The following is a 22492-nucleotide window of genomic DNA, read 5'->3' on the forward strand; positions in this document are numbered from 1 at the left end:
AATTTTGTTTTTAAATTAGCTGGCCACATTCAAAAATAGGAAAAATGTCATAAAAAGCCCACTTTTTAGCTTTTCTTAAAAAAATCAAAAGATCTGGCAACCATAGTTTCTTATTCCCACATGGAAATAAAGATTAATCAGGTAGAGCTGACTATCGTTTGTCTCCATTCTCCAGGGATCTGGCCACAGGACTCTCCCAAATGATGAAACTGAGACTTAATTGGCAATTATCTTGTGTATCACCTGTTCACTTCTCATTAAGTTATCTGCCTAGCTGCTGAAGGCATTTACTTTTGTGACCTCCTGATATTAGAACAATTGTATAGCATTTTATGTGTACTCTGCCCTTCCAGGCATAACTGAGTTAATTTTTCTGTGTACTTTACAGCACATACATCCCTTTAAATGTACAAAGGGGTCATTGGGGGTTTTAAAGCTCCAGTGGGATAATTATTAAGATAAAGAAGGGGCCGTGCCTCCTTGACCCCCCCACAGTTACCTCTTTCTATTGTCCACATACCCCCATTGGTGGAGCACTGGGTAGTTGCCTAGTTCTGCAAGCTGTTAGGAAGAAGCTCAGTGCTTAGGCATTTTGGACTAGCCTTGGAAGTTCTTAACCTACAGTCAATAGACTCCCAGTAAGAGGTCTGTGAATATGGATGAGAAAAAGATTTTATCTTTAACCACAACTTAAATTGAGCATTTCAATTAGGGCTGTGGGAAACAAACCACAGTATTATTAGCAATACCTATATGAAATCACAGTATCTCAATATTTAAATTCATCACTAACTTCAATATTATGGTAGTAATTACACTTGCTGCTGGATCTTATTTAATGTATAAATAAAGAAGTACTATGTTACAAATTTGTTTTATTAATATTTTGATAATTGTATTTCAACATAAAAGGTTTCCTTTGTAATTCTTTTATTTTGTTTACTTATAAACAATCTGAGAAGGGGGTCTAGGGGCTTCACCAGGCTGTTAAACGGCCCATGGCACAAAAAAAGGCTAGGAACCCCTGGACTCAAAGGCCCCACTGACAAACAGTGCAACCATCTCCTGAAATCAAACGCCGCCTTTTCCTGTTGCTTCGCCAATTAAACCCCATGGAAAAGTCTTCTGGAATTCAGGCTTCTGAACTACAATTCCCAGAAGGTGACGCGGCCCCGGGGCCTATCCGGAGTTAGGACAATAACTCCACCCAATGGTTCCTGTGTTTGTCTCTTGACAGCCTACAACTCCCGACATGCGTGGCGGCTGCTTATTCCTTCGGGACATTATGGACGCCGGGTTGTTGCTGGGATCTGTAGTCGTTTCGTATACTTTTGGGGGTTGGCTTCCTCTTACGGTATCTGGGGGTGGGCTCGAGAAAAAAAAGCAGGAAACGTAGCAATTAAACAGGTTCCTTATATCCGCGCGTACGGCTCGGGTTCCTGGGCGCGCGAGGGCGGAAGTGGTGGTGGCCGGCGCGGCCGGAAGTTCAGATCAGCTGATGGGGGAGGCGGCACCACAGCCGCCAAGAGGCCCCGGCTTTCGAGCGCTTCGTCCGGGCCTTGAATCTCGGAGACTGGCCACGATCCCCGTTCACACCTCGCAGTTGGGCAAGGCCCCGTCCCGTGTCTCTCCCAGGCCTGAGATCCTCGCCCGGCACGGCCGCCCTGAGCGCCCCGGCCACCCCCAGCCCCGGCTCGCCCCTCAGGCCCCGGGCCTCCCCACAGCCCCCGGCCGGCGGCCCAGGCCCCGGATCCGCGGGGGGGGACCCGGCCCCGGGGGGTGCGGGCCCCATGGAGCTGATGTTCGCGGAGTGGGAGGACGGAGAGCGCTTCTCTTTCGAGGATTCGGACCGCTTTGAGGAGGATTCGCTCTGTTCTTTCATCTCCGAGGCCGAGAGCCTCTGCCAGAACTGGCGGGGATGGCGCAAACAGTCAGCGGGGCCCAATTCCCCCACTGGCGGCGGTGGTGGAGGTGGCAGTGGAGGTACCAGAATGCGAGGTGAGGGTGAGCTGGAAGGAGTGGAGCGGGCAGGCCCTGCTCCGGCCTTGCTCGAGAGCTGTCCCTGCTCGGGAGCTGTCCCAAGCTGTCCCTGCTCGGGAGCTGTTCAGGACTCGCTTTTCCGGTCTTCCTGGGGCTGCCTTCTCCACACCTACCTGTGTGTGTGTGTGTGTGTGTGTGTGTGTGTGTGTGTGTGTGTGTGTAGTGATGGCTGGGAAATTCTGGGTTGGATAGGATTAAAGACAGAAAGTAGATCTTCTGTCGTTCATTTGCCGTAAGAGATGGGGTAAAGGAGAATTCCCTCTTTGACTTGGGAGTACTTACCGAGTTCAGCCTAAAGCAGGCCAGAAAATAGAAAAGAATGTGGGTAGGGGGTGGATTGTGAAGAAGTGACCACTTGAGGTGTGTCACCCCATTGCAAAGTGTATTGGGAGCTTCTTGATTCAAGGTGATGATCTCTGATCACCACTGCACCAAGAAGGGATTCCACCCGGAGCAAAGTGGAGGTTAACTGGCCTACGAGAGGGGATGTCACATAGGTTTAGATCAGAGACTTGGTTCCTGGCCATATTGAACATCTGTCAGAAGCCAAGCCTGGGACCACTGTACTAAAGCCTTAGATTTCCTTCATCTGGGGCCTGGGGAAGAGTGTGGGTACTTGACTCTCGAGTCTCGTGAAACACTCTTCTTGCTTCTCACTTGAGTTTCTTTCATCCTTGGGTCTTTCTGATGAGTGCTGTGAAGAATTTTGCTTTTGTTAAAGAGGATGGAGAAGAGAGTGATAACAGAAGCCCCGCAGACTCAGGACTCACCACATTCTTTCCTTGCCTTCCTCAAGGCACAGTTTGAGCTTCATTGGAAGTGGACTTTTTTCACCAGTTGAGGGGTTTAATTTGTGATTCTATTCTGGACATTCTAAGGTCCTGTTTTCCAAACGGCCCTGGAGAGATTTCCAGCACCCCTTAGGGACAGAGAGAAATTTACATGTGTCACTGTTTAGGAGTGGTAATGTTTACCTTCATTTGGAGAGACAGCATATGCCCTGTACACACACACACATCATAGGTAGTTTCACTATGGGTCTTCTATGGGCTCTCTGCTTCTTTCATATTTGCATGTGTGGGTAGGCTTAGAGCTCCCTCACTTTGAGGGAAGTAACTGAAGATGGTGGTGAAGGTTTTCCGCATACTGGTATCTTTATGAACAGGTTAAAATCTAGGAAAGCATAGCATTCCCCCCCTCCCCCGCCAACCCTACCCTTTTTCAGTTGCTCATTTATAAGAAGACTGACTTTTTTTTTAGAAAGGTTCCTTTCAGCACCATGATTTTCTATATGTCTTTTGTTGTTGTTTTTTGGTTTTTTCTTGTTTTTGTGGTACGCGGGCCTCTCACTGTTGTGGCCTCTCCCGTTGCGGAGCACAGGCTCCGGACGCGCAGGCTCAGCGGCCACGGCTCACGGGCCCAGCCGCTCCGCGGCATGTGGGATCTTCCCGGACCGGGGCACGAACCCACGTCCCCTGCATCGGCAGGCGGACTCTCAGCCACCCCGCCACCAGGGAAGCCCCTATATGTCTTTTAATCTGACTAGTAATTTGGTGAGATATGCAGTCTGTTGCGTTTCACTGCTTTTTGATTAAAACAGTGTGGGAAACTTTGAATGGTAGCTCCATCTTACTCCAGGCGAGTCCAGGAGTGGCAGCCAGGTTCCCTTGGGGTAACCTCTCCACCCCCAACCCACACCCCAGGGCATCCACTGTGGGAAGCCAGGTCTCAGGTGTGCCAAAGAAAGTGCAGACTCTCTCTTGCTTCTGGAGGTCCCTCTCTTAACTTTTCCGGGCTCTGGCCTATCTTCCCTCCTTAGATGGAGGCATGGAGTCATTTAGAGGGATAGTTTAAAAAAAAACAAAAAACGGGATAGTAAAAAAGAAAGGGACAGTAGAAAAAGAAGCAATTAGAGAAGCGAATGCCAGGGGAGATATATACACAATGTAATATGAATCTCAAGTGCTAGGTATATGGGAAATTAGATGCCAAGCCAGGTGAGACTCATCACTTGCTAGGATCCTGGGACACCTGTTTGGCTAGGAGTTTCTGGGATATCCCTGGTATCTTCTAGCAGGCTGTAGGCTAGGGATTGTTTAGCTCCCCCTCCCCAGATGGAGTCTTAAGGGTTAGTGTATCCTGACAGGAGGGTCCCTTGGTTTTTCATCCAGATGTCCTCTTTTCTTCATAGTGAAGGCGGGGGTGGGGGGCGCATCAAGATGTGGCATTGGCGTCGGTGCCAAGTAATCATGGCCCTTTTTGTTTCCCCTTACCTCAACCTTTGTCTCCAAAGATGGACTGGTGATCCCACTGGTGGAGCTGTCAGCAAAACAGGTGGCATTTCATATCCCATTTGAAGTGGTGGAGAAAGTTTACCCCCCGGTGCCTGAGCAGCTCCAACTCCGCATTGCTTTTTGGAGCTTCCCTGAGAATGAAGAGGATATTCGGTGAGGCTAAAGGATTGACGGTGGGGAGTGGGGTCCTGATGTTGCACACAGTGCGCTGGGCTTCCCACGGAACAAAGGGCACCATACTTGGGGCTGCGGTAAGGAGGCAGCCGGGGCAGGGAGTACCTGGGATTTTCCCCAGCACGGTGTGACACTGGGGAGAGTGCCTGGGGCATGGTGGTCTCTGACAGGGTCTGTGGAAGGGTATTTGCTGCATTGTGGCCATGTCTTCTTCTTCACCCCCAGACTGTATTCCTGCCTGGCCAACGGCAGTGCAGATGAGTTCCAGCGAGGGGATCAGCTATTCCGCATGAGGGCTGTGAAGGACCCCCTGCAGATTGGTAAGGGCCCCTCACCAATGGGCACTTCCTGCTCCTCCCACCCCCTGTGTTAAGAATTAAGGAACTAGTGCAAGAAGCTGGAGCGGGTTGCCTGAAGAACTGCAGGGCCAGGGTCAAGGGCAGAGACCTGTGTCTTGGTGGCTCTCCCTGACCATACCGACGTTTCTCCCCAGGGTTCCACCTGAGTGCTACAGTGGTGCCACCTCAGATGGTCCCCCCCAAAGGGGCCTACAACGTGGCTGTGATGTTTGACCGCTGCCGGGTCACTTCCTGCAGCTGCACCTGTGGGGCTGGGGCCAAATGGTGCACCCACGTCGTGGCACTCTGTCTCTTCCGCATCCACAACGTGAGGCCCTCCCAATTTATCCTGGCCCTATTCTCCGCTCCACCCCCCCTTCTCTGCCGCATGCCTGGCCACGATGTGAGCCCCCTCCCCTCCCCTACTCTGCCGCTCCGTCCCCAGCTCCGATGTCAGCAAGCCCTTTCCCAGATTGTTTCTTTTCTCTCGGTGTTCCCTTCAGGCTTCTGCAGTCTGCCTGCGGGCCCCAGTGTCAGAGTCCCTGTCTCGGCTGCAGAGGGACCAGCTGCAGAAGTTTGCTCAGTACCTCATCAGTGAGCTCCCTCAGCAGGTGAGGGAGGTTGACACACCCTCTCTGACTAGTCCAGGGCTGCATATCGGCCTTCCTGTTAGGCCCAGGCCTCCTTGGGTCACTTCTGCCTTTGTGTCCCTTTCCCCCTCAGATCCTGCCCACAGCCCAGCGTCTCCTCGATGAACTCCTCTCCTCCCAGTCAACAGCCATCAATACAGTATGTGGAGCCCCGGGTGAGTGGTGAGAAAGAAGGGCAGCAGGAAGAAAGCAAGCTTGGGGGTGCAGAGCGCCACTTACTGAAGGCGAATCCAGGCTCCTACCTCTAGGTGACTGACTGCTTGTCACCCCCAGACCCCACAGCAGGGCCCTCTGCCTCCGATCAGAGTACTTGGTATTTGGATGAATCAACACTCACTGACAACATCAAGAAGACACTGCACAAGTTCTGTGGCCCCTCCCCTGTGGTGTTCAGGTAAACAGGATCTCTTCATGCCTGTGTCTGTGGTGGGAGGGGCGCATCCCTCGGGCCATGGACAGTTTCTTTGTTTTAGCAATGCCTACCTCTCCCACTCCCCGCCCCCCCGCACCGGTACACTGCCTGGCGCATACAACATGTCATTAGTGAAATCAGTGGGTGATGATAATTTTACGTAGTCACAGAGTGGTCTGTCCTTAGGTAGAGCAGGAGTTACTTTGCTTCCTTTCAGCGATTGGGAAACTGAGGTAGAGGGCGACTAAGAATTTTTGTCTGGGTCATACTTTTCCCCCTGTACTCTGTATTTTGACCCCTTTTGTGTCAAAGTCCTGTTGCTCTTTCACCTGCTTTATTCAGCCCCATCTTAGGGTCATCATTTTCCACTCTGCGACTTTCACAGTGATGTGAACTCCATGTATCTGTCTTCCACGGAGCCTCCGGCCGCTGCTGAATGGGCATGTCTGCTGCGCCCACTGAGGGGCCGCGAGCCAGAGGGAGTCTGGAACTTGCTTAGCATCGTGCGGGAGATGTTCAAGCGGAGGGACAGCAATGCTGCCCCCTTGTTGGAAATCCTCACCGACCAGTGCCTCACCTACGAACAGGTAATCCCGCAGAGCCGGGGAGGCCCGTGCTGGCGCATCCTCTCCCTCCCTTAACCGCACTCCCCTCTTGCTGACAGGGACACTGCGTGGGGCTCCTCTGTCTTCCTCTAAGTTGTTAGGTTCATCTCAGAGCCCTCTTTGTTTCCAGATAACAGGCTGGTGGTACAGCGTGCGCACCTCGGCCTCACACAGCAGCGCCAGTGGGCACACAGGCCGCAGCAACGGGCAGTCAGAGGTGGCGGCCCACGCGTGCGCTAGCATGTGTGACGAGATGGTCACACTGTGGAGGCTGGCTGTGCTGGACCCTGCGCTCAGCCCCCAGCGGTGAGTCTCCCCCAAGGCTCACCGCCGCCGGGAGATGGGGCCAGCCCTGGACAGACCGAGCCCTCATCTCCCGTACATGGACACACGTACCATTTTTCTAGTCCTAGGGAAGTGGGAGGTGCTGAGCATTAGGGTTTCCAGTGATTTATGAGTTCTTTTCCTGAGAAGCTTTCTTCCATCCCTCCTCTAAATAACCCACTTTCCCAAATCCCTGAGTATTCGAGCGATGTCTACGGGGCTGGCTCAAGAAGCACTTCCTGGGGTCCTTCCCTGTGCCCCGCTTCCGGGGAATACCATCTCCCCGTTTCCTCCCGTCCCTGCTCAGCGCAGTGTAGGCCCCACAAGCCCTCCCGGCCCCTGCTTTGTTCCCACAGGCGCCGGGAGCTGTGTGTGCAGCTGCGCCAGTGGCAGCTGAAGGTGATTGAGAACGTGAAGCGGGGACAGCACAAGAAGACCCTGGAGCGGCTCTTCCCTGGCTTCCGGCCGGCGGTAGAGGCCTGCTACTTCAACTGGGAAGAGGCCTACCCCCTTCCCGGTGTCACCTACAGTGCCACTGACAGGAAGCTGGCCCTGTGCTGGGCCCGAGCCCTGCCCCCTCGGCCAGGTGCCTCCCGATCTGGGGGCCTGGAAGAATCCCGGGAGCGGCCCCGCCCTCTTCCTGCCGAGCCAGCTGTGCGGCCCAAGGAGCCTGGGGCCAAGCGCAAGGGATTGGGTGAGGGCGTCCTCTCGTCGCAGCGGGGTCCCCGCCGCCTCTCGGCCGAGGGGGGAGATAAGGCTCTGCATAAGATGGGTCCAGGTGGGGGCAAAGCCAAAGCATTGGGGGGGGCTGGCAGTGGGGGCAAGGGCTCAGCAGGCAGCGGGAGCAAGCGACGGCTGAGCAGTGAAGACAGCTCCCTGGAGCCGGATCTGGCTGAGATGAGCCTGGATGATAGCAGCCTGGCCCTGGGTGCAGAGGCCAGCACCTTTGGTGGATTCCCGGAGAGCCCACCACCCTGCCCTCACCCTGGTGGCTCCCGAGGCCCTTCTACCTTCCTTCCTGAACCTCCAGATACTTATGAGGAAGATGGTGGCGTGTACTTCTCAGAAGGGCCTGAGCCTTCCACAGCCTCTGCTGGCCCCCCTGGCCTACTGCCCAGGGAGCTCTGTACCCGGGATGACCTCGCCTCCACAGATGAGAGTGGCAATGGGCTCCCTAAAACCAAAGAGGCAGCCCCTGCGGTTGGAGAGGAGGAGGATGACTACCAGGCGTATTATCTGAATGCCCAGGATGGCGCTGGGGGCGAGGAAGAGAAGGCTGAGGGCGGGGCTGGGGAGGAACACGACCTGTTTGCCGGACTGAAGCCACTGGAACAGGAGAGCCGCATGGAGGTGAGGGGGCTTGGAGGGGACTCTGAGGGTGCCTCTTAGCCATAGCTGGGAGAGGGACCACCTGCCTCTGGTTGCGAGTGACAGGACTGTTGTGTGACTCTTAGAATCCTGCAGCAGGCTCCTAACTGGCCTCGCTGCCTGCAGTCCATTCTCTTCTCTCCATGTTGATCTTCCTGGAGTGTATAATTTTGTCACTCTGCTGCTTAAAACTCTTCAGTGGTTTCCCGTTACCCTTAGGGTGAAGATGAAGGTCCTTGGCATGACCTGTGAGGCTTCACTTGTTCTGAACTTTGCCTGCTTCTCCAGCCTCATCTAGCTACTATGTCAGTTATACTACACTCGGTTGAGCCATTCCCGTAGCTTGCCATGCTCTCTCTTACATCCATAGTTTTGTACGGATTGGCCTTTCTGTCTGGAATATTCTTCCCTCCTCTTACCTGGTTAGCCCCTGTTCCTTCTTCAGCCCTCAGAGATCTTAGAGGTCATGTCCTCTAGGAGGTCTTCCCTGAGACTGCCCCTCTGCCCCAAGTCCCACTGAGGTATCCTGCCTATCTGCTCCCCTCTGGACCTTTCCCAGTAGTAGCCAGCTTCACACCTGTTTGTGTGTTTATGTGTCTGTTTCTCTAATGGGCTGTGAGTCTCTGTGGTATACCCAGGACTAGCACAGGGCCCAGTGTATAGCAAGTGCTCATGGGATATTTGCTGCATGAGTGAGTATGGTGTCCTGCAACATGTTTGGTGCCCATGTCCTCTTTCCAGATATTATTTGCCTGTGCTGAGGCCTTGCATGCGCACGGCTACAGCAGTGAGGCCTCCCGCCTCACCGTGGAGCTTGCCCAGGACCTGCTAGCCAACCCACCTGACCTCAAGGTAGAGCCGCCCCCTGCCAAGGTGAGAGAGAGCCCCCCTCCCTCCCCAGTTACCCATAACCCTCTCCCACGCCCCACCCCAGGCTAGAGTCTCCTCCCTCCACCAAGGCGAGTCAAACTCATCTGCCTGCCTCCTTGTGCTTCCCTCTTTAGGGCAAGAAGAACAAGGTGTCTACAAGCCGTCAGACCTGGGTGGCTACCAACACCCTGACCAAGGCGGCCTTCCTGTTAACAGTGCTAAGTGAGCGCCCAGAGCACCACAACCTGGCCTTCCGAGTGGGCATGTTTGCCTTGGAGCTACAGCGGCCCCCAGCTTCCACCAAGGCCTTGGAGGTCAGAAGTTCTGTCTGAACCTTGCACTGCCATCTCCTCAGAGACTCACACCTTGATCTCCATTGGGGTGATCGAGGTCTTAGTTCCTCCCTATGCCCTCAGGTGAAGCTGGCATATCAGGAGTCTGAGGTGGCCACCCTGCTCAAGAAGATTCCTCTGGGTCCGAGTGAGATGAGTACCGTGCGCTGCCGGGCAGAGGAGCTTCGGGAGGGGACACTCTGTGATTATCGGCCTGTTTTGCCTCTCATGTTGGCCAGTTTCATCTTTGATGTTCTCTGTACTCCAGGTATGATGCCTGACACTACAGAAAGTGGGGAACTGGGGCAGGGGTAGCTTTCTCTAAAGAGAAACCAAGAGCCCAAGGCTCTGAATCGCGTGTAAGAAGCATCGGGCAGCTTCACGGAAGGATCTGGAATGATGAGTGTCTTGGGTTTCTTCCCTTTTCATTCTGTCCCATGCTACTTCTGTCTGCTTAACTTACCCCAAATTTTATCCAGTGGTTTCTCCCACGGGTTCCCGGCCCCCAAGTCGCAACTGGAACAACGAGATGCCTGGGGATGAGGAGCTGGGATTTGAAGCAGCAGTTGCTGCCTTGGGTGAGTCTGTCAGTGTCTTGAGCACGTCTGTGAGCTAAGCCTGGCCCAGGCCTTGAAGTGCATGAGACATGAGCCCTCTTCTGAAGGGACTCTATGGTAAGGGGAAAGCCAGCATGACGTTTATGTGCCATGACTCATAGTGCCTACGAGACTGAAGAATTGAGGGCAAAAACGTGGGCTATGAATGTTGGGTGTTATAAGGACAGAAAAACAGGACTCTGGGGAAAGGCCTTAGGAAGGGGATAGAGTATGGAATATGGGTTAAAAGATCAGTTAAGTTCTAGGTAGGGGGACAAAACACTGTGAATAAAGACACAGGGGCAATCAAGTCTTCATGAGAGTGGGGAGCCCAACTTCCCTGAAGTGATGGATATGTTGGGGTGATAGAGAAGGCCAAATTATGATTGTCTTAAAAAGCAGACCAGAGCTTAGGCTGGATGTATTAGGCAGTGGGCACCTTCCATAGGGAATGTGGGTTGGACCAGGAGAACTCCTTACTTCACATGCTGGTGGCTGGGGAGCCCTGACCTGTTTACCCTTGGCTGTCTTGCAAGTTACGGCCACTCACAACCCCCATGAGCGCCTCTTTCTCACAGGCATGAAGACAACAGTGAGTGAGGCGGAGCATCCCCTGCTATGTGAAGGCACACGTCGGGAGAAGGGTGACCTGGCCCTAGCACTAATGATCACGTACAAAGACGACCAGGCCAAACTCAAAAAGGTAAGGGATTGAGGTACTGGGATTTCAACAGGCAGAGAGAGCAAATTTTATCGCCTTTCTCAGGGGTTTCTCGTATAATGGAAGGGCTATTCTACCTACAGGAGATAACCAGGGGAATCTTGGGAACACCTTGTAAAGAACGTGAGAGACCAGTGGTTCTTACAGGAATGCTTGGGCTTGGGGTGGAAGAAGAGAAACGGGGGGCATAAAGTTGTTCATTCATTCATTTATTTCAATATATATTGAATATCAACATACTTAGTCCTGTGGTAAATGTTATAGGGGATACCAAGATATGTAAGCCAGCCCCTGTCTTCCAGCAGGTTCTCCTGTGGTTAGAACTGGGGAAGCCTTCCTGAGGAGGAAGTATTAAGCTGTTTCAAGGAGAAAGAAAAGTAATAGAAGTCAGGAGATAAAGGGCGTCCAGTCACCGCTTCTCTGTCTTTCAGATCTTAGACAAACTGTTGGACCGAGAGAGCCAGACGCATAAGCCACAGACACTGAGTTCGTTCTACTCATCTAGCCGCCCGGCCACAGCCAGCCAGAGGTCTCCTTCAAAGCATGGGGGCCCATCTGCTCCAGGGGCCCTGCAACCTCTGACCTCAGGCTCTGCAGGGCCTGCTCAGCCGGGGAGTGTGGCAGGGGCTGGGCCAGGCCCCACTGAGGGCTTCACAGAGAAGAATGTGCCTGGTGAGGTGGGGGCACTGGGCAGGGGGATGTGTGGTATGGAGCTGTGTTGGTCCCCCCTTTCCCAGGCTCATCCCAGTGTCCTGTCTTCCTTACGTAGAGAGTTCCCCACATTCCCCCTGTGAGGGTCTCCCATCTGAGGCAGCTTTGACCCCAAGACCAGAGGGAAAGGTTCCCAGCCGCTTGGCACTTGGCAGCCGTGGAGGCTACAATGGACGGGGCTGGGGCTCACCAGGGCGGCCTAAGAAGAAGCACACAGGTAACAACCCGTGGGATGACATGGAGGGAAGGATATTCCTGAAGGTTTTAGTCTGAATTCTGGAGCTTCTGACTTCTGAGACTGTCTTGTCTTGGGGGGGGTTAGGCATGGCCAGCATTGACAGCAGTGCCCCTGAAACGACGTCGGATAGCTCCCCCACCTTAAGCCGGAGGCCACTTCGAGGGGGCTGGGCCCCTACCTCCTGGGGCCGAGGACAGGATAGTGACAGCATTAGCAGCTCTTCCTCAGACTCCCTTGGCTCCTCGTCCTCCAGCGGAAGTCGCCGGGCCAGTGCCAGTGGAGGGGCCCGGGCGAAGACAGTTGAAGTTGGCAGGTCAGTGGGAAGAAACACCCTTGTCTTCTGACCTGGCCCACCCCGAGAGCCACATCCCTAGTGTAATCCAACTGTTGTCTCCGTCAGCATCCTCACTCACCCTGGTCTTTTCCAACCTACATGGACACCCACCTCAGAGAAACCCCAATCCCTGTCCCTACCCCATTGCCCCTTCAGGTACAAGGGCCGCCGTCCTGAGAGTCATGCCCCCCATGTACCCAATCAGCCGTCAGAGGCAGCTGCACACTTCTACTTCGAGCTGGCGAAGACGGTGCTGATCAAGGCAGGGGGCAACAGCAGTACTTCCATTTTCACACATCCATCTTCCTCGGGGGGCCACCAGGGTCCTCACCGTAACCTGCACCTTTGCGCCTTCGAGATTGGGCTTTATGCCCTTGGCCTGCACAACTTTGTTTCTCCCAACTGGCTCTCACGTACTTATTCTTCCCACGTTTCCTGGATTACAGGTAAATCCAGCATCTTGATTTGGGTATGGGAAGGGGATTAATTGATGGTGATAAGTCATATCCTTGTGGAGTTACTGACCTGATAGGAGAGATGCCATTCCCGTTGCCCATGCTAACCCCACTCTGCTTTTCTCTCCTTTTCCTGAAGGCCAGGCAATGGAGATTGGCAGCGCAGCCCTGACTATACTGGTAGAATGCTGGGATGGGCACCTGACACCCCCTGAGGTTGCATCCCTGGCTGACAGGGCATCACGGGCACGAGACTCCAATATGGTGAGGGCAGCGGCGGAACTAGCCCTAAGCTGCCTGCCTCATGCCCATGCGTTGAACCCCAATGAGATCCAGCGGGCCCTGGTGCAGTGCAAGGAGCAGGTATTTTTACAGGCAATTGCGGACCTGCTTTGGGGCATCTGGGCAGGGAGGTTGGGTCCAGCTCCTTATTCCCATATCCTGGAGTTCACAAACTACCCAGTTGGTCCTCTCATGGCGACACTTGACATGGTAATGTGCTTTCACATCTATTACATCCTTTACCTTACAACTCTGAGAACAGGATGATTCGTATTTCATAGGTAAGGAAATGTGGCCTATAGTCTAGGGACCAAGATGATCACCTAGATGCCTAGACAACGAGTCTTGCCACCTTCAAGTCCCTGGCACCAGAATCCCTTATCTTCCTTAGGGAAGGCCTCAGGGAGATGATGGGACTTGGCTGGGAGTAGCTAAATTAGTTTGGAACTGGGACTGTAACCTGGGTCTTGACTTCTACTGGTCAACAAGTATTTGTTCATTGTGTGAAGCATTCACTGCTCTGACACTGACTCTGGGCCCTGGCCGTGACCTTAGATGCCTCCCCAGGAACCAGCCAACTCTGAGGGAGACATTGGAATGTCATCTAAAAACTGTCCCTGAGTAAAGCCCTTCCCCCTTCACCTTCTTTGCCTCTCCCTTCCAGGATAACCTGATGTTGGAGAAGGCCTGCATGGCAGTGGAAGAGGCGGCTAAGGGTGGGGGCGTATACCCCGAAGTGTTGTTTGAGGTTGCTCACCAGTGGTTCTGGCTATATGAGCAAACAGCAGGTGGCTCATCCACAGCCCGTGAAGGGGCTACAAGCTGTAGTGTCAGTGGGATCAGGGCAGCTGGGGAGGCTGGGCGGGGGCTGCCTGAGGGCAGGGGGGTCCCAGGGACTGAGCCGGTTACAGTGGCGGCGGCGGCAGCAGCAGTGACAGCAGCCACAGTGGTGCCAGTCATCTCGGTGGGGTCCAGTTTATATCCGGGTCCAGGACTGGGGCATGGTCATTCCCCTGGCCTGCACCCCTACACTGCTCTACAGCCCCACCTGCCCTGCAGCCCTCAATACCTCACCCACCCAGCTCACCCCGCCCACCCCATGCCTCATATGCCCCGGCCTGCCGTCTTCCCTGTGCCCAGCTCTGCATACCCACAGGTGAGTATGCAGTGTTCTGGGAGATTGGGCATGTGGGAGCACATTGGGAGTTCACGGCGGGTTGGAGTGGGGCACTCTGGGAGGGTAACAGGGCTGTCCAAGAGTCCTGGTGAGGTGGCGGGAGTCGGGGACCCAGCCCAACTGAGATAAGAAATGCAGGATACCCAGCTGTGGGATGAACGGGGAAGAGCTACATCCTAATATAATTTGGAATCTTCCTTTTTTTCTTCCCGCCTCTAGGGTGTGCACCCTGCATTCCTGGGGGCTCAGTACCCTTACTCGGTGACTCCCCCCTCACTTGCCGCCACTGCTGTGTCTTTCCCCGTCCCTTCCATGGCACCCATCACAGTACATCCCTACCACACAGAGCCAGGGCTCCCACTGCCCACCAGTGTGGCCTGTGAGTTGTGGGGACAGGGAACAGGTGAATGGAGGGGAGGCACACCGGGCAGGGGAGTGGGGGAGGGAATCCTCTCTGTCCCTCTCTGGGCTCTTGAGTTCCTCACGTGGCTTTCATCCCGCCCTCAGTGAGCAGCGTCCATCCAGCTTCCACGTTTCCGGCCATCCAGGGTGCCTCACTGCCTGCCCTGCCCACACAGCCCAGCCCTCTGGTGAGCGGGGGTTTTCCACCACCCGAGGAGGAGACTCACAGTCAGCCTGTCAACCCGCACAGCCTACACCACCTGCACGCCGCCTACCGTGTCGGTGAGAGGAGGGCCCTTCCTGTGCCCCCACCTGCAGCCAGAGGCTCTTCTGTGACCCCTCCCCACCATGCCTCTTAATTGGTTTACCGTGGGTTCAGGTACCAGGCTGAGGTAGAGGGTGGAGGACGCACCCTCACCATGTGCCCACCCTTTTTCTCCCAGGGATGCTGGCACTGGAGATGCTGGGTCGCCGGGCACACAATGATCACCCCAACAACTTCTCCCGCTCCCCCCCCTACACTGATGATGTCAAATGGTTGCTGGGGCTGGCAGCAAAGCTGGGTAACACCTCCCCTCCCCAGGACCATTGTCCGCCCTCACCTGCTCCCCCCACCTTCCCATCCCAGACCTCCTTCCTAGCTCTTGCTCAGAGTTGAGGCCTTGGTCGGGTATGTGTGCGTGCGCGAGGGGCGGGGGGCTACCTCAGCTCCTGGGGTGGAGGGAGGCTCCCTGCCAGGCCAGAGCTGAGAGATTAAAGTTGGGTCCCTAGGGCAGAGGTGGCCACCCCCGTCTCATGCCCCTCCCCCTGCCCCCCAGGAGTGAACTACGTGCACCAGTTCTGTGTGGGGGCAGCCAAGGGGGTGCTGAGCCCGTTTGTGCTGCAGGAGATCGTCATGGAGACGCTGCAGCGGCTGAGCCCCGCTCATGCCCACAACCACCTGCGTGCCCCGGCCTTCCACCAACTGGTGCAGCGCTGCCAGCAGGCATACATGCAGGTGATAACCCAGGAAGTATGGAGCAGGGTGGAACACCTCCCGGGCAGGCAGGGAACACATCACCCAGCACGCCAGGACCGAGGGGCCTGGTTCTGTGCTTAGTGGCTTATCCTCCCCACGTCTTCCAGTACATCCACCACCGCTTGATTCACCTGACCCCTGCCGACTACGACGACTTTGTGAACGCGATCCGCAGTGCTCGCAGCGCCTTCTGCCTGACACCCATGGGCATGATGCAGTTCAACGACATCCTGCAGAATCTCAAGCGCAGCAAACAGACCAAGGAGCTGTGGCAGCGGGTCTCACTCGAGATGACCACCTTCTCCCCCTGAGTCTGGCCCCCCCAGGGCCCTATACAGGGACACAGGCCTGTGGCTATGGGGACCCCTCACAAAGGGGGAATGAATCTTGGCTGGACAGATCATCCCCACTCAGTTCCCTGGTAGCCCAGACTGGCAGCTGTTCTTGGGCTGTAGCTTGGGGCCAAGATGTCTCAGACCCTAGAAGCCTAGGGTTGGGGGAGACAGCCCTGTCTGGGAGGGGGCGTTGGGTGGCCTCTGGTATTTATTTGGCATTTATAAATATATAAAGTTTTTTACTCTCGTCTGTCTGGGCCTTTCCCTTCTTTCCCCCATGTGTGGATGAACCTTGAACTGGGGCAGAGGAAAATCTTGATACTTGCTTTATTCTAGGTTTCTCCCATTCCAGTGAGGCAGACAAAAGAGAAAAATAAGGATGTTTATTAAACTCATTTCTAGCCCACAGCTAGGGCTCCTATTCAGCTCTGTGAGCCACCGTCCGACCTCATCCCCATTCAATGTGAATGACATTAGAGAGGCCGGGCCACAGGTAGATCCCATTGATCCCACAGTAAGGGGTGCCTCCCACGGCCACTAGAGATAGATACACTGCTGGGGATAAAGAGGGAAAGCATTGGATTAATACGTTCCTCTACACCCTGCCTGGACCCCCTCATTTCCCCCCAACCTTGCAAGACCATGGGCCAAAGGTGCCTAGTACCATCTTGTGGGGTATCAAGGGAAGCCCCTTTATTAGACCCCAGACCTATGGGAAAGGGATGCCCTTCCCTTCTTAGCCATCCCAGGCCTCGAGGCCACTGAGGTAGAAGGGGGCGGGGCCAGGCCACTCTAATCCCCCTTGTGGGCCCTGCTCTGGGCTTGCCCCTTAGGGAAGAAGGGGGCTTTTGCTGGTACGGGAGGCTGATACATCAGCCCGGACTGGAATGCTGCAGTTCTTCCCGGAGCCATGAGGGCACTGGCTGTCCAAGCCGGCTCAGCAGCTTCGACAGCTCCAAATTATGGTTCCGGAAAAAATCCGTAAGAAAAAGGCGGGACTAACAGGAGAAAAATGAAGTCAGAAATGGTAAGGAGTGGACAAAATCAGATCTTACAGGTGGAAAGGGATACCCTGTCCCTGGCTTTGCTTACCTCAGTGTCCATATCTGGGTACTTCCGGCCTTTGCTCTTGCCTAGACAACGAGTCTTGCCACCTTCAAGTCCCTGGCACCAGAATCCCTTATCTTCATCAAACCTGCTCAACAAGAGGCCATTGGGTGACAGACAGAAAAGAAATCCAAGCCTCATAAATGTACACTACCTCTCCCAGCCCAGAGGGACACACGTCTCTCCCTGCAAGACAGGGTAAATCCATGGCTCTTCCAAACAGACACGGTCAACCTGCTTCCCCATCTCCCCCCGAGTCATCCTGCCCTGGGTCATGCTCTCCCACCTGAGGGTCCGTGTGTAGTTCAGAAAGGGTGTGATACCCAGGAACTTCTGGATGCTCTCCATTGAGGCAGCTGGGTTGGTACGCAGTTCTTGCCCATCCACAATCAGCAACTAAAGGGACAGGGATGTGGTTCCCTCTGTATTCCTTAGAAGCCTCTGGGCTGAAGGGAAAAGGAGGGGAAGGGGACCCCCATGTGGGCTACTGGGGAACTGTACCTGTCCAGAGGGGTAATACGTCAGCCAGCGTTGCAGATGGGTGGAATAGTAGCCAGGGACAAGACAACGGTCCTGTAGGGAGCGAAGTGCCAGAGGGGCATGGGAGGAGGCCGAAATCACCTGGTAGAAGGTATAGTTCAGAGCAACTGGGTCTCCATGTGCTCGCTGATGCTGAAGGACAAGGAATAGGAAGGCAAGGAATTGGTGATTTGACAGCATTGTTCTGCCCTTACTCTTGGTCTAGTGAACAGACAGCATAGGCACCCCTCCCCAAGGCACTAGCTTAGTTTCCCTACCCTCATTCCTTTCTGTCTCTCTAGCAGTCACCACCTCTCTTAAGTTCTGATGTGTGCCTAGCTTCAGGCTCACCTGGTACCAGGAGTAGGCCCTGTCAGCAGGGTTGGTGAGCACAGTGATGATCTTGGCTCGCGGCAGGAGGGCAGCCCCCCGACGTGGTACAACCTCTGAGTCAAAGTAGGTGGCACTTTTTTCAAACAGGAAATCAGTGCTGGCATTAGAAGGGACAGGGAAGAAATCCATGTACCTAGGAAGTAGTAGAGAGGAGAGGCAGAGAATTCGGAGTGAAGGGGCCAGACATCTGCGCTGGGAGAAGCTGGAATGGGGTATTTTAGGGGAAGGGAGTGTCCTGAGAAGCATTCCAGGTCTCACCAGTCAATGCCCTTGTGGTAATTAGGGCCGCTGAAGAACTGAATCTCCTCAAAGGTGCTGGGGCTCGGGAAACTGCTAGTCACAGCTGGGTGCAGGCTCAGGAAGAAGTGAATAGCTGTGGTCCCTAAATGGGAGAGAAAGTCCAGGCCATTGTGGGAGAGAATCCACCTCAAGAACATCAGCTTGAAAGAGGTGAGAAAATAATCACTCTGGGTGGTAAAATACCGTTTGGCCAAGCTAGAGCGAGAAAAGGAAAGCCTGAGAGAGGCCCAGGGAAGGGTTAAAATGGTAGTTCTCGGCCTTGATTGTGCATCAGAATCACTTGTGGGTCTTTCAAAAAAAAACTCAACAGATGATTCTGATATATAACCAGGTTAAGAATCACTCAAGGGACTGGATTAATAAGGGGTGGGTTGAGAAGAGAGTTCCTTGGCCAAAGAATTCTTTGGGTTTAAGGCAAGGCAACAGAAGTTGCCTAAGGATGATTCACCTGTCTTCTGGGGTCCCACAATGAGGAACTTGGGGAGCCGATCACAGGTTTTCTCCTTGGACCAGATATCTTTGTGCCTCTTGTCGTCACAGGGATTCTGAAGGTGAGGCCAAGAATCAGATAATCTTTTCCTCAATGGCCACCCCCATCACGTCTCTAGGTCAGCCTGAGCTCCACCTATACCTGCCAAAGGGGGCTTCGCTCTTGAGGGAAGAGGTCAAAGTACTTCCGTGCGAGAGGCACAGGAGGAAGGGTCTGTAGGCGCAGCCGTGTCCAGCACTGGAGAAAGCGCACCAGACTCTCAAAGGTGTACAGGCCCAGCCGATCATTTCCATAATTAGACAGATGAGTCATAAAGATGCTGATCTGAAAAGGGGTGCCTGCATGTCAGATTTGGAGAGCCTACCCCACTTCAGAAGTGGGCTTGGTGAGCAAAAGTCTCAGTATGCAAACACTTTGGCTGTCCAATCTTCTAGCCTTTCCTCTCGGCACCTTACCGGATTAAGCAGCACTGTCAGAAAGAGTTCTCCCCCTCGGATGCTCCGGTCTAGTTCGCGAGAGCCTCCGGGATACTCATTATAGAAGATCGTGTGAGTGAAGAGGCCACACGTCTGCCGTGGCAGCACCTGAAGGGAAAAGAACAAACAGGGACAGATGAGATTTGAAAGGTAGAATGAGAAGTAGATTAAGGACAAAAGACCTGAGGCATTAGGATTCCCTGGGTTTGTGGAGGACTCAGTCTGAAGTTACAGCAACAAAGCTCTTGCTATGTGCATCATGACTTTCCATCTCTCTACCCCCTGTTATATGGATGAACCTGGACAATGCAGGTTGGAGGCTGTCCAAATGTGGGAGTTTGATTCAAGTCTGTATTGGGAGTCCCTCACCATAATGCCATTGTGAATGAAGCCACGGCGGTAGCGGGCAGGGCGGAGATGGGGATACTCCTCAGTGCTGGTCACCTGGATGCCCCACACGGATTTCCAGGCCTCATAGAGCTGTGTGTGGATGGGATACACGCCGGAGTGGTGGGGGGCCACAGCGTACCCCAGATCCGTGGGAATCCCATGCTCCTGGGAATGGCAGAGACTCTCACCAGGACCTGGTGAGGTTTGGGGAGTAGAGGGTAAAGAGGGTGGGGATGCCTCCACAGAAAGAACAATGGAAAGGGTAGGGAAAGGGTACCCCATTAGGGTAGGGTTGAAAAGGAAGCCTCATCTTTGGGAGAAAGTACAGGGAAGAGATCCAAGGGTCTCACCAGAGCAAACTGTTTGTTGAGCCTCATCTGGTCAGCCAGCACGGAGCGATTGTGGAACAGGTGTGGCTGCATGTGGCTCCACATGTGGGGGAACCACCAGAACTCTTGGCGGTGCTTCAGCAGCATGTCGTCCCCTGCATCCTCCTCCTCTGTCCCTATGACCACACACTGACCACTGACCACAGCCGGCCAGCCCCTGTGCCCTCCTTTGTTCTGTAACAACACTGACCACTTTCCATCCTTGGGACAACATTGCTGACCTCTGGCCACCTAAGACTGTCTATTTTCCCGATTGCCAGCCTGCCCTCCAGCCGCCCACGCTAACCTAAGTTCATACCCACTGCTAGCTCCTCACAGCATTCGGACCCCAAACGTTGCCCCTTTTCTCCAACCTGTCTGCCCAGGAGCATGGACAGTGAAGGCACAGATCAAACGAAGACTGACATGCTGAAGGAGCAGGGGAGAAGCTCACCTGTATGGTAGAACTTGCCCGAGAAGCCCAAGTTGAAGGTGAAGTTGGGGACTAAGGTCCTGAGTTTGTTCTGGGTGGTCAACAGAGCCTGGGAAGAGTAGCAGGGACATGAGAAATCAGGAGACTAAGAAGGAGAAAAATGAGAAGTAGCATTCTTCTTGCCTAGAAAGGGCAGGGAGCGTACCTATGACAAGCTCAGGATCAAGGAAGGGAGTCTGATAGGACAGAGCTTGAAACAGCTTCTCAGGAAAGATATGAGTCAGGAAAAAGAAAGACTGACCTCAACATCAGCCACCTTCATGCGGGTTCCTTCCTTGCCCACAAAGATGTCATCGATGTCTACCAAGATGTAACGGTCAAGGTCCAAGCACAGGCGCTTGCCAGTGAGGTACGCAACAGCATCGACAAAAACGAGTTTGTGAAGCCAGAAGGAGAGGCCATGGCCAAAGAGCACCCGCTGGATGCCATCGTGAAGCCCCAAGTCCTGTACCACAGTGGGAAGCCGGGCCCGGCGAGGCAAGGGTCCTGGCACCGGGGGCTCAGCTGGCCGAAGGCTGGCAAGAAGCACTGGTTCATATGTGCTATGATTGGATTGGAAGATGGTCCAGTCATCACCGGGCAGTGGACCCGGCTCCAGGCGGCTGGGGCGTGTGAGATGCAGTAGTGGGGCAGAAGGATTCACTTGGTAGTCCTGGAGCCCCAAGTTTGAATGTAGAAAAAGGGGAAAGCCCTTGAGCTGGGCACTCAGTAAGCTATGCTCATGGGCTCGGAAAAAGCCAATGATGCCCACACCATACTCCACACAGTACCGGTCTAGCAGTTCCCGACTCCAGGCATCCAGGTTGACATACTTGAGCAGGTTCTCATAGATGACCAAGACATACCGGCCACGGGTATGATCAGTGAGTGTGGGCATGTCCCCTCGGCCAGGTGCCAGCTCAGTGCTATAACGAAAACGGCTAGACTCCAAGATGGCCACAATCTCCTGCCCCAGCTGTGAGTATGCGCTCTCCACAAACACAAGGACCACGGGTTCAGTTCGGGCTGTCTCTGGCGGCCCGGGGGGCCGGGGTGGGACTGGAGGCCGTACAGGGCCAGGGCCAGCTGCCCCACCACTACTGCAGTCTCCCAAGGGCAGGGGCAATGGTTCCTTGGCCTTGGGGCTGGTGGATACGTAGTAAGCCAAGAAGCCCATGGAGCCCAGACTGAAAGCAATCAGCAGCAGTATGAGGCGGTGCAGCTCCAGCTGCCGAGCTGGGCGTACCACCTTCCACAGCTTGAGCATGGCGTGGGGGGGGGTGGGGGGTGTGCGGCAGGGATGGGGACCACCTTAGGGGATGGGAGGGAGGAGTTCTATAGGCTGAGGCTCTCTTGGGAGGGTAGAAGGATATGAAAAGAGGGGAAAGGGATTCCTGCAGGGCCAGTTCCCTGAAAAGGTGGAAACAAGTCCCCTTAGTATAGGACAGGGGAGGTAGAAGGGGCAACAGGGGGCAACTGGACAGGGTCCATTGGTCTCAGGTCACCATGGCCCACTGGCCCATGGCTTCAGGATGCAAATCTAGCCAGGCTCCACCTTTGGTCCTGGCTGAGCTCCTCACATCAGAGGTCAGCAAAGTTCACAATCTCTGCCCTCACTACCTGTAAGACAGAGAAATCAATGGGTTACTTCTCTCCTTGAAACTGTGTCAGTAATCCATTCCCCTCTTCACCCCATTTCTCTTACCTCCTGCTCACAGGATGGTTTGTTCTCCAAAAAAAAAAAAGCTCCTGTAGAAGAACAACATAATCTGAGTCTCATACTTTAGCTTCACAGCCTGTTCCCTTTCTTAGAATACTGTCTAAAGTCTCCTCCCTGAGCTAAGCTCAGAATTGGAAGCAGTATATCCAAGGTCTAGAAGGGAACAAATTTCCCATCGACAAGAGGCCAAACAGCCCAGGAGGCTGAAAATGAACCTGCTCTGAAAGGAGTTCCCAACCCGTGACAGAGCAGTTGGTCAGCCAGCAGGAGCTCTGTTCGTCCCATGAAGAAGGGACGGAAAGCCCCAGAAGTCCCGTGCTCCAACAAAATATCAGATAAGAGGACACTCATGTGTCTGTTAATCTTCGTCATCTATCAAACCCAACACCACAGGCTAACAGCACTAACGAACTTGCAGTCAGGTGGACACTATGGTGGGGAAATTCAAGAGGGAAGAGAAATGGTGCTAGCTAATCACTCTATTACCTTCCAAACCCAGAACCTGGGGATTCTCTTTTCCACTGCTTGTGAAAAATTACCCATCCCTCCCCTTTACCTCACTTGTGCCAGTGTCAGGAGGG

The 22492-nt window shown here is 54.2% G+C and overlaps 2 protein-coding genes across 5 annotated transcripts; one reads left to right on the plus strand and one right to left on the minus strand.

The window, feature by feature from the left end:
- Window positions 1–1790: 1790 nt before the first annotated feature.
- On the plus strand, window positions 1791–15923 carry ZSWIM8 (zinc finger SWIM-type containing 8; the record flags this gene model as incomplete). Of its 3 annotated transcripts, none has more annotated exons than XM_079718803.1 (26): window positions 1791–1998; window positions 4334–4487; window positions 4734–4828; window positions 5002–5174; window positions 5350–5457; window positions 5570–5651; window positions 5770–5890; window positions 6294–6495; window positions 6644–6819; window positions 7194–8187; window positions 8947–9078; window positions 9210–9389; window positions 9492–9675; window positions 9887–9985; window positions 10582–10706; window positions 11156–11396; window positions 11494–11652; window positions 11758–11986; window positions 12164–12453; window positions 12602–12825; window positions 13409–13900; window positions 14141–14300; window positions 14429–14605; window positions 14767–14886; window positions 15210–15320; window positions 15449–15923. In XM_079718803.1, the coding sequence occupies 26 exons, from the start codon at window positions 1791–1793 to the stop codon at window positions 15907–15909; spliced, it is 5697 nt and encodes a 1898-aa protein (XP_079574929.1). In that variant the 3' UTR covers window positions 15910–15923. The 3 variants fall into 3 exon arrangements, with proteins under 3 accessions (XP_079574929.1, XP_079574930.1, XP_079574931.1); XM_079718804.1 differs by having other exon boundaries at window positions 14141–14324; window positions 15142–15320; window positions 15449–15785; XM_079718805.1 differs by having other exon boundaries at window positions 15142–15320; window positions 15449–15785.
- Window positions 15924–16045: 122 nt separating this feature from the next.
- On the minus strand, window positions 16046–21458 carry NDST2 (N-deacetylase and N-sulfotransferase 2; the record flags this gene model as incomplete). 2 transcript variants are annotated; one of them, XM_079718897.1, is made up of 13 exons in its annotated part: window positions 16046–16674; window positions 16769–16871; window positions 17070–17179; window positions 17285–17455; window positions 17654–17828; window positions 17954–18077; window positions 18444–18540; window positions 18627–18809; window positions 18941–19069; window positions 19331–19516; window positions 19702–19856; window positions 20174–20261; window positions 20454–21458. In XM_079718897.1, the coding sequence occupies 13 exons, from the start codon at window positions 21456–21458 to the stop codon at window positions 16549–16551; spliced, it is 2652 nt and encodes an 883-aa protein (XP_079575023.1). The 2 variants fall into 2 exon arrangements, with proteins under 2 accessions (XP_079575023.1, XP_079575024.1); XM_079718898.1 differs by lacking the exon at window positions 16046–16674 and having other exon boundaries at window positions 16810–16871; window positions 17107–17179.
- Between the last annotated feature and the right edge of the window lie 1034 nt (window positions 21459–22492).

The sequence above is a fragment of the Hyperoodon ampullatus genome (assembly GCF_949752795.1).
Source record: "Hyperoodon ampullatus genome assembly, chromosome: 1".
Taxonomy (NCBI): Eukaryota; Metazoa; Chordata; class Mammalia; order Artiodactyla; family Ziphiidae; genus Hyperoodon; species Hyperoodon ampullatus.